The 13,442-nt window shown below is 41.7% G+C and overlaps 1 protein-coding gene across 1 annotated transcript; it reads right to left on the bottom strand.

Annotated features, from left to right (window-relative positions):
- Positions 1-280: 280 nt before the first annotated feature.
- On the bottom strand, positions 281-11,963 carry LOC121571980 (major histocompatibility complex class I-related gene protein). The gene is made up of 8 exons (XM_041883810.2): positions 11,429-11,963; positions 3,286-3,546; positions 2,809-3,087; positions 2,297-2,596; positions 1,944-2,063; positions 1,613-1,630; positions 1,262-1,339; positions 281-1,134 (listed from the first exon to the last, which is right to left on the bottom strand). The coding sequence occupies exons 1-7, from the start codon at positions 11,475-11,477 to the stop codon at positions 1,290-1,292; spliced, it is 1,077 nt and encodes a 358-aa protein (XP_041739744.1). The 5' UTR covers positions 11,478-11,963; the 3' UTR covers positions 281-1,134; positions 1,262-1,289.
- Between the last annotated feature and the right edge of the window lie 1,479 nt (positions 11,964-13,442).

Consider the following 13,442-nt stretch of genomic DNA (forward strand, 5'->3'; position numbering starts at 1 on the left):
GACAGTTTCATTCCAATTTTGTGGACATTATTGAAAGGTCTCAAATCAAATCAAATTTTATTTGCCACATGCACCGAATACAACAGGTATAGACATTACAGTGAAATACTTACTTACAAGCCCATAACCAACAATGCCGTTTAAGAACAAAATTAAAATAGCAAATAATTAAAGAGCAACAGTAAAATAAAAATAACAGTAGGGAGGTTATATACAGGGGGTACCGGTTAGTCGAGGTAATATATACATGTGGGTAGAGGTAAAGTGACTGTGCATAAATAATAAACAATACAAATAGTCTGGGTAGCCATGATTATCTATCAAGCCATGGGTCTTATGGCTTGGGGGTAGAAGCTAGTTGATTATGTATCTCTTAAATGGATCACATTAACAATCCTGTTTTCAGGACTTGCATTAGATTTGGTCGATCATTGCTCTATGTGTAGAGCATCCATAATGTACAAAGTAGAAACACTTGCAATAAAATACATGTTCACTTGCCCCATCACCAACTTATTTCTACAGAACGTACAGTCAAAAAGTGTTAAGTCCCATCATAAATCAAACGATTTTCAGTAAAAGAGAAATATGTACAAATGGAACATGTGGATAGGCCTTGTCTGGCTTATGGCCATGCAATTAAACAAGTTACTGTGAGCAAAGTTATAACATGTTACACAATTACTGTATCACCAAAACCTACACGTGCTGCTCCACTACACATTCAAACAAATATATTTTGTTTTTCTAGTTTACAGCAATATATATTAAATGTGATTGTTTTGGTGGCTTCAGTTAGGGGAAAATCAAGCTAATTTATGTTTTATTTGTAGAATAATATAAATTCAGATCTTAATTTAACATCGCTCAACAATCGAATCCTTTCCAGAAACTTTAATGGCGTTCCATTGATTATATTATACCCGTAAGACTGAGATACATCTATCACACAGTGGCAATATTACAAGATTTTTTTTATATATGGATTCTGTGTTTACAGTGTGTGTGTGTGCTTGTGTGTGAGAAAGGTGTATGTGTGAGACTGATGTGTGTGTAAGTATACGTATGTGTTACGTTCTTGGGAAGTTCAATGTTTGTTGTTTCCATTTAGTTCCTGTCCTCTTCAGCTCCTTCCTAAAACACATGAGAAGAGAGGGGTTACACACATTAACACATTCCAAACAGTAGCAGTGTGTTCCAGTGTGGTAGTAGTTGTTTCTCTAGTTTGCTCATTAATATGAGGACACCTTAAGTGACTTACTCTGATGTTAAAGAAGTGCAGAGAGGTCTCAAGTCTTTTGGACACCTTTCCCAGAGTTGTCAGAGTCAGTGTCGGAAGCTAAAACAGAAATGAAAGCAATGTAAGAAAAAGAGACTGATTGAAAGATAATGAGTTCAGGTTCATTTACAAGTTCCTAATGCATGGTTCAGGGTAAATAAAACCTTCCATATAAACTAAGTAGCTACATCAATTGACATCTAAGTTTGAACCAGCATCAGAATCTTCAAGGAAAAGAGACTCAACCACATCCTTAAATGGACACAGTCAAACACAAAACAAACAATCTGTGATCTTTTTAGAATAGCGAACAACATGAAGGTCCCCACTTACTGCTGGTTGGATGAAAGCCTGAAACAGAGATAAACGTGATGTTATTATTGACTCTGATTTGTTGGAATATTACAAGAGAACATGTTTGAGAGTATTCTGAATCCTGTATTCCTACTGCAGACATCACATACAACCTAAGTGACAACGTGACTCTTTATTTACATGAATCAGATCAAACATACTTCTACCATCACTAGCTACAATAATATTGCTTGTAAACCAGTACTACGACTACTACTTCTAAACTACTAACTAAAACACTTCTGATAATATCTAAGATGACAGTGTATCCTACATATGACAATAGAAAGAGGTCTTTCTCTCCTCACACCTTTCTTGTTCTTGTTCTTCTTCCAAATGAAGACCCCAACAACAACAGCAACAATGGCCAGGAGAGCTACAACCACTCCAATGATGAGGGCGGAGCCAGTGGTGTTTGGGTCATTTGCACCTGTAATCATCAGAATAGAGCATTCAGACAATAATGCTAGATGGTACATTTTCATCTAAAATGAACTCCAAGCAGCATCCCTCAATGTCAATAAAAGGTCAGGAGGTCAATGAGAACATGCAGTCATAAAAGGTAGGTTTACTAAGCAGATGAGTGAACTTAAATGAGGAATATTGGGCACATTCAGTAGGAGGGTTGGGTATAGGGTATATTTGAATTTTTCTCCCTCTTACCCCAGTTGGTCTGGATCTCAGACTCAGTCAGAACCTTGATGAAGTGCTCCTTGATACCAGCGACCTGAACCACACACTGATAGTTGTTGTTCTTCCACTCCTCAGGCGTCACTGTGAGGTGGGTTCTTTTCTGGAAGGTTCCATCATCGTTGTGGAGAATCTCTCCATACTTCACATCTTCATGGTGATCTTGTCCGTCTTTCTGCCAGAACACCATGACTCCACTGGGGTAGAAACCTGTAGCGTGGCAGGTCACTGGAGAGGAGGGGGTCTTCTGGAGCAGAGACACTGAGGGAGGGACTGGAGAGAGAGAGTAAAATAGAGAGAGGGGAGGGAAGAGAGACATACAGGCATAGTGATGAGAGAAACAAGTACAGGGAGTGGAACAGCAGGAGATAAAAAAAAACTAAACTTGAATATGACATGCAGTATGGAAATGTAAAAGAAAATATACAATTTCACATCAGTATTCTGCCCGTGGAGTAAATTCATAATCTCCTGTGTCTCTGTACCTGTCCTCTGCAGAGTAGTCTTCCCATAGTCCAGATACTTCTTCAGCCACTCAATGCACTCCTGGGTGAGGTAGAGTTTCTCCCTCTCAATGTTAGAAGGGTTACTTTCCCACTTAAGTTTGGAGTTGAATGCCTGCGGGACTGCGGCAATCCATGTCTCTGTCTTCAGGTCAAATGCCAGGAGGTCTATTCCATCATATCCAATATGGTGAAACCCATCTGTGAATCCTGTCTCATCATCCCACACACAGCCATACATGTCCTGGTTAAAGTGCATGCCTGAGAGAGAGCGAGATTACATTGTTAGGAACACTGACATCAACACTGACATACCAACATGAACTTTCTTTACACAGCACTCACATTGAACACACACAAAACCATACGGCTTTTGCATGGAGTAATTTCAATATCAAATTTGTTATCAAAATGTAGTCAAACAGTACAATCACACAGACTGAGGTCTCTGAAGCTCACCTCCTGTTTGATTGAAACGCATCTGTGCTGTCTGAATGTTGACTTTGGAAACTTCCTCTGCGTATCTCAAGTTCTCTGTGGTGCTATCCCAGTATTGCTTGTTAAAATACTCCTTCATCCAGCTCTGCTTGGGGACCTTAATCTTCGTGATGCTGTCATAGTGGCTAATGACCTGATCATTCACCATCCCCATTTCCACAAACTCTGGGACGTTTAGAATTCCTGAGGAGGCTGCGTTGAAGTAACGCAGGGAATGGGTCACTGTAACAGAGATAAGGTACGTTAAGGTACTGTACATGTAACGTTAAAGAGTGTTTCCCCTTTATGCATTTAGCAGCAGCGCATGGCTGCTGCTAAATCGTGGCTGCCACTGCATGTTTTTTTTAAAGGACCAAAAGCAATCTCTGCTAGGCTAAGTGAACACCTGTGCCTCGCATACTCCCTCAAAAGACCTTCGCATGAAAAAGTAGAAAAAAGTGGCAATAGTACTGTTGGTCCATCTTGAGATGCTGTATCCAGTACATTAATTTTGACGTTTTTGCCGAGGAGATCTTAATCGCACAATTTAACAACTAACTAAGATGTTTGGTGCAGTATTTCTCAAGTGAAAAAATGTGTGCATGAAAACAGGTAATCTCTCATTGAATGAAAACAAACACTTCATTGAAGAATCCCTACTGTTGACCAATCACAGACAAAGGGGCGTAGCCTTCACCTACCGAACATCGGCTTGCCTCGAAAAAATGGTGTGCATGAACAGCCGAAAAAACCCTTGCCCAAGCAAAAACATCTCAAGATGTCATCATAATATATACACAAACTGTTTCGGATGGGAAGCATGCGGACGCCTTTAAGAGAAGCAATAACGATGTTAGAGCTAGCTATCCTTTGTTGATATTATGGCATCACTTTATCAAACAAACGTAAATCTTCCTCAATCAATCAATCAATCAATCAGAATATCCCCGTATTTCTGGAGTACCAACATACTACAAGCATGACTATGACATGCAAACTTATTGAGGTTATAAATACAGTTGAAGTCTGAGGTTTACATACACCTTAGCCAAATAAATTTAAACTCAGTTTTTCACAATTCCTGACATTTAATCCTAGTAAAGATTCCCTGTCTTAGGTCAGTTAGGATCAACACTTTATTTTAAGAATGTGAAATGTCCGAATAATAGTAGAGAGAATTATTTATTTCAGCTTTTATTTATTTAATCACATTCCCAGTGGGTCAGAAGTTTACATACAATCAATTAGTATTTGGTAGTATTGCCTTTAAATTGTTTAACTTGGGTCAAACGTTTCGGGTAGCCTTCCACAAGCTTCCCACAATAAGTTGGGTGAATTTTGGCACATTCCTCCTGACAGAGCTGGTGTAACTGAGTCAGGTTTGTAGGCCTCCTTGCTCGCACACGCCTTTTCAGTTATGCCAACACATTTTCTATAGGATTGAGGTCAGGGCTTTGTGATCCTTAATACCTTGACTTTGTTGTCCTTAAGCCATTTTGCCACAACTTTGGAAGTATGCTTGGGGTCATTGTCCATTTGGAAGACCCATTTGCGACCAAGCTTTAACTTCCTGACTGATGTCTTGAGATGTTGCTTCAATATATCCACATAATTTTCCTTCCTCATGATGCCATCTATTTTGTGAAGTGCACCAGTCCCTCCTGCAGCAAAGCACCCCCACAGCATGATGACGCCTGCCCGGTGCTTCACGGTTGGGATGGTGTTCTTCGGCTTGCAAGCATCCCCCTTTTTCCTCCAAACATAACGATGGTCATTATGGCCAAACAGTTCTATTTTTGTTTCATCAGACCAATCTTTGTCCCCATGTGCAGTTGCAAACCATAGCCTGGCTTTTTTATGGCGGTTTTGGAGCAGTGGCTTCTTCCTTGCTGAGCGGCCTTTCAGGTTATGTCGATATAGGACTTGTTTTACTGTGGATATAGATACTTTTGTACCTGTTTCCTCCAGCCTCTTCACAAGGTCCTTTGCTGTTGTTCTGGGATTGATTTGCACTTTTCGCACCAAAGTACGTTCATCTCTAGGAGACAGAACGTGTCTCCTTCCTGAGCGGTATGACGGCTGTGTGGTCCCATGGTGTTTATACTTGCGTACTATTGTTTGTACAGATGAACGTGGTACCTTCAGGCATTTGGAAATTGCTCCCAAGGATGAACCAGACTTGTGGAGGTCTACAATTTCTTTTCTGAGGTCTTGGCTGATTTCTTTTGATTTTCCCATGATGTCAAGCAAAGAGGCACTGAGTTTGAAGGTAGGCCTTGAAATACACTGCTCAAAAAAATAAAGGTAACACAAAAAACACAATGTAACTCCAAGTCAATCACACTTCTGTGAAATCAAACCGTCCACTTAGGAAGCAACACTGATTGACAATACATTTCACATGCTGTTGTGCAAATGGAATAGACAACAGGTGGAAATTATAGGCAATTAGCAAGACATCCCCAATAAAGAAGTGGTTCTGCAGGTGGTGACCACAGACCACTTCTCAGTTCCTATGCTTCCTGGCTGATGTTTTGGTCACTTTTGAATGCTGGCGGTGCTTTCACTCTAGTGCTAGCATGAGACGGAGTCTACAACCCACACAAGTGGCTCAGGTAGTGCAGCTCATCCAGGATGGCACATCAATGCGAGCTGTGGCAAGAAGGTTTGCTGTGTCTGTCAGCGTAGTGTCCAGAGCATTGAGGCGCTACCAGGAGACAGGCCAGTACATCAGGAGACGTGGAGGAGGCCGTAGGAGGGCAACAACCCAGCAGCAGGACCGCTACCTCCGCCTTTGTGCAAGGAGGAGCAGGAGGAGCACTGCCAGAGCCCTGCAAAATGACCTCCAGCAGGCCACAAATGTGCATGTTTCTGCTCAAACGGTCAGAAACAGACTTCATGAGGGTGGTATGAGGGCCCGACGTCCACAGGTGGGGGTTGTGCTTACAGCCCAACACCGTGCAGGACGTTTGGCATTTGCCAGAGAACACCAAGATTGGCAAATTCGCCACTGGCGCCCTGTGCTCTTCACAGATGAAAGCAGGTTCACACTGAGCACGTGACAGACGTGACAGAGTCTGGAGACGCCGTGGAGAACGTTCTGCTGCCTGCAACATCCTCCAGCATGACCGGTTTGGCGGTGGGTCAGTCATGGTGTGGGGTGGCATTTCTTTGGGGGGCCGCACAGCCCTCCATGTGCTCGCCAGAGGTAGCCTGACTGCCATTAGGTACCGAGATGAGATCCTCAGACCCCTTGTGAGACCATATGCTGGTGCGGTTGGCCCTGGGTTCCTCCTAATGCAAGACAATGCTAGACCTCATGTGGCTGGAGTGTGTCAGCAGTTCCTGCAAGAGGAAGGCATTGATGCTATAGACTGGCCCGCTCGTTCCCCAGACCTGAATCCAATTGAGCACATCTGAGACATCATGTCTCGCAACATCCACCAACGCCACGTTGCACCACAGACTGTCCAGGAGTTGGCGGATGCTTTAGTCCAGGTCTGGGAGGAGATCCCTCAGGAGACCATCCACCACCTCATCAGGAGCATGCCCAGGCGTTGTAGGGAGGTCATACAGGCACGTGGAGGCCACACACACTACTGAGCCTCATTTTGACTTGTTTTAAGGACATTACATCAAAGTTGGATCAGCCTGTAGTGTGGTTTTCCACTTTAATTTTGAGGGTGACTCCAAATCCAGACCTCCATGGGTTGATAAATGTTATTTCCATTGATAACTTTTGTGTGATTTTGTTGTCAGCACATTCAACTATGTAAAGAAAAAAATATTTAATACGATTATTTCATTCATTCAGATCTAGGATGTGTTGTTTAAGTGTTCCCTTTATTTTTTTGAGCAGTGTACATCCACAGGTACACCTCCAATTGACTCAACTGATGTCAATTAGCCTATCAGAAGCTTCTAAAGCCATGACATCATTTTCTGGAATTTTCCAAGCTGTTTAAAAGGCACAGTCAACTTAGTGTATGTAAACTTCTGTCCCACTGGAATAGTGATACAGTGAATTATACGTGAAATAATCTGTCTGTAAACAATTGTTCGAAAAATTACTTGTGTCATGCACAAAGTAGATGTCCTAACCGACTTGCCCAAACTATAGTTTGTTAACAAGAAATATGTGGAGTGGTTGAAAAACGAGTTTTAATGACTCCAACCTAAGTGTATGTAAACTTCCGACTTCAACTGTAACATGTTTTCCTACAGCAGATGTCTGTTTTTATTAACGTGTTTGATCAAACCTATACAGAACCTATAGAGAAGGGCGCTCAACATGTACTGCACTGACACAAATTACTAATGATAGGTGGAAAGAAATTGATAATAGAAGATTGTGGGAGCTGTACTCTTAGATTTTTTAAAAGATTTGACCATAACCTGTTGTTGAAAAAAACATGTGTTATGGCTTTTCAACCTCTGCCATATCGTGGATTCAGAGCCATCTACCTGGTAGAGCACGGCGCTTGTAACGCCAAGGTAGTGGGTTCGATCCCCGGGACCACCCATACACAAAAATGTATGCACGCATGACTGTAAGTCGCTTTGGATAAAAGCGTCTGCTAAATGGCATATTATTATTATTACCTAATTGAACACCGTTTTTTTTATTTTTATGGAAGCTTCTCTAATGTTAAACATGTAAAGTGTGGTGTACCGCAGGGCAGCTCTCTTGGCCATCTACTCTTTTCAATTTTTTTACCAATGACCTGACACTGGCATTAAACAAAGCCTGTGTGTCCATGTATGCTGTTGATTCAACACTATACGCGTCAGCAACCACAGCTAGTGAAGTCACTGCAACCCTAAACAAAGAGTTTCTGTCAGTTTAGAATGGCTGGCCGCTAGTCCTGAATATCTCTAAAACTAAGAGTATTGTATTTGGTACAAATCATTCCCTAAGTTATAGACCTCAGCTGAATCTGGTAATGAATGGTGTGGCTGTTTAGCAAGTTGAAAATACTAAATTACTTGGCGTTACCTTAGACTGTAAACTGTCATGGTCAAAACATATATACTGAACTAAAATATAAACGCAACATGTAAAGTGTTGGTCCCATGTTTCATGAGCTGAAATAAAAGATACCGAAATTTTTCATATGCACAAAATGCTTATTTCTCTCATATTTTGTGCACAAATTTGTTTACATCCCTGTTAGTGAGCATTTCTCCTTTGCCAAGATAATCCATCCACCTGACATGTGTGGCATATCAAGAAGCTGATTAAACAGCATGATAATTACACAGGTGCACCTTGTGCTGGGGACAATAAAAGGTAACTCTAAAATGTGCAGTTTTGTCACACAATACAATGCCACAGATGTCTCAAGTTTTGATGGAGGGTGCAATTGGCATGCTGACTGCAGGAATGTCTACCTGAGCTGTTGCCAGATAATTTAATGTTAATTTCTCTACCATTAGCCGCCTCCAACGTCGTTTTAGAGAATTTGGCAGTACGTCCAACCGGCCTCACAACCGCAGACCACGTGTAACCACGCCAGCCCGGGACCTCCACATCCGGCTTCTTCACCTACGGGATCGTCTGAGACCAGCCACTCGGACAGCTGATGAAACTGTGGGTTTGTACAACCCGAAGAATTTCTGCACAAACTGTCAAGAACCGTCTCAGGGAAGCTCATCTGCGTGCTCGTCGTCCTCACCAGGGTCTTGACCTGACTGCAGTTCGGCGTCGTAACCGACTTCAGTGGGCAAATGCTCACCTTCGATGGCCATTGGCACGCTGGAGAAGTTTGCTCTTCATGAATAAATCCCGGCTTCAACTGTACTGGACAGATGGTGTCGTGTGGGCGAGCGGTTTGATTATGTCAACGCTGTGAACAGAGTGCCCCATGGTGGTGGTAGGGTTATGATATCGGCAGGCATACACTACGGACAACGAAGCCAATTGCATTTTATTGATGGAAATTTGAATGCACAGCGATACCGTGACGAGATCCTGAGGCACATTGTCGTGCCATTCATCCACCGCCATCACCTCATGTTTCAGCATGATAATGCACAACCCCATGTCGCAAGGATATGTACACAATTCCTGGAAGCTGAAAATATCCCAGTTCTTCCATGGCCTGCATACTCACCAGACATGTCACACATTGAGCATTTTTGGGATGCTCTGGATCGACGTGTAGGACAGCTTGTTCCAGTTCCCGCCAATATCCAGCAACTTCGCACAGCCATTGAAGAGGAGTGAGACAACATTCCACAGGCCACAATCAACAGCCTGATCAACTCTATGCAAAGGATATATGTCGCGCTGCATGAGGCAAATGGTGGTCACACCAGATACTGACTGGTTTTCTGATCCATGCCCCTACTTTATTTTATTTTATGTATCTGTGATCAACAGATGCATATCTGTATTACCAGTCATGTGAAATCCATAGATTAGGGCCTAATGAATTTATTTCAATTGAATGATTTCCTTATATGAACTGTCACTCAGTAAAATATTTTAAATTGTTACATGTTGTGGTTACATTTTTGTTCAGTGTAGAATCAATGGTTGTAAAGATGGGGAGAGGTCTGCCTGTAATAAAGAGATGCTCTGCTTTTTTGACACTACACAAAGCAAGTCCTGCAGGCTTTAGTTTAATCTTATCTTGATTATTGTCCAGTCATATGGTCAAATGCTGCAAAGGACCTAGTTAAACTGCAGTTTGCCCAGAACAGAGTGGCATGTTTTGTAATCAGAGGGCTAATATCATGCCAAATATCATGCCAGTCTCTCTTGGCTAAGAGTTGAGGAAAGACTGAATGCATCACTTCTTGTTTTTATAAGAAGCAATGTGTTGAAAATTCAAAATTGTTTGCATAGTTAACTTACACACAGTACTGACACACACGCACACCCCACCAGACATGCCACCAGGGGTCTTTTCAGTCCCCAGGTCCAGAACAAATTCAAGGAAACGTACAGTATTATACAGAGAAAAATAATTGCATGGACCTCCCTTCAATCTCATATAGCGCATGTGAACAGCAAACCTGGTTTAAAAAATAAATAAAATAGCAACTCCCCCATGTGACCTACTTTTTCTGTGCATATACTGACATGTATTTGTAACTGATAGATGCACACACACAGGCACACTGCATGTTAATGTTTTAAATGTATGTAAATTCTAAAGTATTTGGTCTGTAATGTCTTTTTCATTATCAGTCAGACCCCAGTAAGACAAGATGTCGCCATTGGCGTCGGCTAGTGGGAATCCTAATAAAATCTAAAACATCTACAACAACAAAAACGAAAATACACTGTACTTCACTGCCAACTGCTATGAATCAAATAAATAAAAAACATGTAACAACATACATCACTAGTCTAGGGGGTTCATTAAGTAAGTACACTATGACATTCAAAAATATATCGTTTAGGCCTGTAGCAGGGATGGGCAACTGGCGGCCCCATTTGAAGGCCCTTGGATCAATAACTGTAGGGTCTCAACTTACTGTTGCTAGTTCGAATAGTAGAATACACAAGGTGCAATTTCGAAATTTGGTTGTGCATCAGCAGTTTTCTCTTGTTATGGCAGTCACTGATAGTCGCTCAATTAGCCCATGTCAGCTAAAGATTTTTAGATTGGTAAATTAGTCTATCAGCCAGCTATCTAAACTATTAATCATGGTTGATTTACCGCCCGCCGTGGCCCCCCCCACCCCCCATTGATTTTTGACCCCATCAAAGTTGCCCATCCCTGGCCTATAGGAACATAGAACAGACTGCGTCACCTAACACCAGGGCAAACGTAATACTTAAGGTTAATATCGGCACTTCACAGCCATTACAGCACACGATTTCACTTCTCACAGGGGACAGCCTACCTCCAATCAAGAGCCCACCTTGTTGGACATATAGTGTAATCAACACTTTTCCTTACTGCAATGTGTTTGTTTTATCGAGGGATGCTGTTATTCTATTCTAATTGTCTACTCGTCTTGTCTGTTTATTCTAAGGCCGTTGGCGGCCGAATTGTCCTGTTTTTCATTTGAAACAATAAAACATCAGCGTTTAAATGTCACGTGTATATAGCCTACAAAAAAATATTCCAATAATTAAAATATACTAAACAATAATGTGGAAATCACTGACCTGCTAAAGCTCCATGAATACCAAAGAGGAGAATCAAATACATCTTCATGGCGCTGATGAGTCTGGTTTTCCTTAGCTTACTTTAACGTTTTCCGAATTCAGGAACTGTCTGTAACTAATGCAGTAATGTATTACAATTTAATTTTCCTACATTACTGATTTGTTCCACCAAGTTTCAGAACAGCTAAGGAAACAACCACTGAAAATGCGTTGTTGTCCTGGCAGAGCCAATTTATAAGGCGTAGGAACCCAAGAGGAAATCAGAAAGATACTTCGTCACCAAACACCAGCAGGAAAAAAGTATTCAAGGTTATGATCGAAATTGAAAGTAAAGTCAGGTCACTTGATGTTGATGTTCAAAAACGGTTGGTAAAGGGAAAAAGGCAGTCCATAGGGTGACAGATGGATGACTGAAAAAATACTTTGAAATAAACTAGGTTCAAAGCAAAGCCGTGTTCAGATTGTACCCTACTCTGTTTCTGCTAAAGGTCTCTGTTACTTTTTGAGACCATCGCAGAGCATATGCCGCGGTCAGAACAACTGGGAAACCGTGATATCAGTGATATTCAGGTCGTCGGACAAAGCCTATGGGGAAAATGAATGACGTTTTTGTAAGGTTTTTGGATAAATGCCAAAAATAAGGTCTGTGGTAAACACAGGTTTAGGAGATCTTACGTTCTGTTCTATGAGATTATCTTCATCAACTAACGTAGCCTAACTTTTTGTGAATTTTTAATAATTTATGTAATTTAAAAAAGCACACAAAGGCTTCATAATTCATAAAGGTCATGTTAACTGACTGCTATTTTATCATAGAACAAAACGTAGATCTCCTAAGCCTGTGTTACCCTCAGACCTTATTTTAGGCGTTTATTCCAAATTCCTATTAATTTTTCCCATAGGAGAGATTTCCGAGTTCCCAGTCGTTTTGAACGCAGCATCTATAAAGAGACCTGGCAATGTGGTGCCAGGACAACAACTTCTCCCTCAACATGAGCAAGACAAAGGAGCTGATCGTGGACTACAGGAAAAGAAGGGTTGAGCATGCCTCCATTCACATTGACAGGGCTGTAGTGGAGAAGGTCAAGAGCTTCAAATTCCTTGGTGTCCACATTGCTAAGAACCTATAATGGTCCAAAAACACTGACACAGTCGTGAAGAGGACAAGACAACGCCTATTCCCCTGCAGGAGGCTGAAGAGATTTGGCATGGGGCCTCAGATCCTCAAAAAGTTCTACAGCTGCACCATCAAGAGCATCCTGACTGGTTGCATCACCGCTTGGTATGGCAACTGCTCGGCATCTGACCGCAAGCCGCTACAGAGTGTAGTGAGTGCGGCCCAGTACATCACTGGGGCCGAGCTCCCTGCCATCCAGGACATCTATACCAGGCGGTGTCAGAGGAAGGCCCTAAAAATAGTCAAAGACTTCAGCGGTACTGGAGCCTCGGTACTGGAGGCTCCTTAATAACAGCTTCTACCCCCAAGCCATAAGACTGCTGAAAAGTTATCTTATTATAATTTTTTGCATAAGACTGCTGAAAAGTGATCTTATTATATTTTTTTGCACTGGCTCAATGTACACTCACTGGACTCTAACCACACACCCACACATACTACACTGACACACACACACACACACAAAACACACACATGCATATTGACGCCACACACACACACACATTCATATTCCTTCACACTCTTCACACATGCTGCTGCTACTCTCTGTTTATTATCTATGCATAGTTACTTTACACCTACCTACATGTACATATTACCTCAATTACCTCGACTACCCTGTACCCCAGCACATTGACTCGATACCGGTACCCCTTGTATATAGCCTCTTTATTGTTATTTTATTGTGTTACTATTTCTCCAATAGTTTATTTAGCAAATTTTTCTTACTTACTTTGAAAAAAACGTACTTACATTTCACTGTAAGGTCTACACCTGCTGTATTCGGCGTATGTGACAAATAACATTTGATTTGATTTGAAAATCTATTCACAGAGA

This window comes from Coregonus clupeaformis, chromosome 8 (assembly GCF_020615455.1).
Source record: "Coregonus clupeaformis isolate EN_2021a chromosome 8, ASM2061545v1, whole genome shotgun sequence".
NCBI lineage: Eukaryota > Metazoa > Chordata > Actinopteri > Salmoniformes > Salmonidae > Coregonus > Coregonus clupeaformis.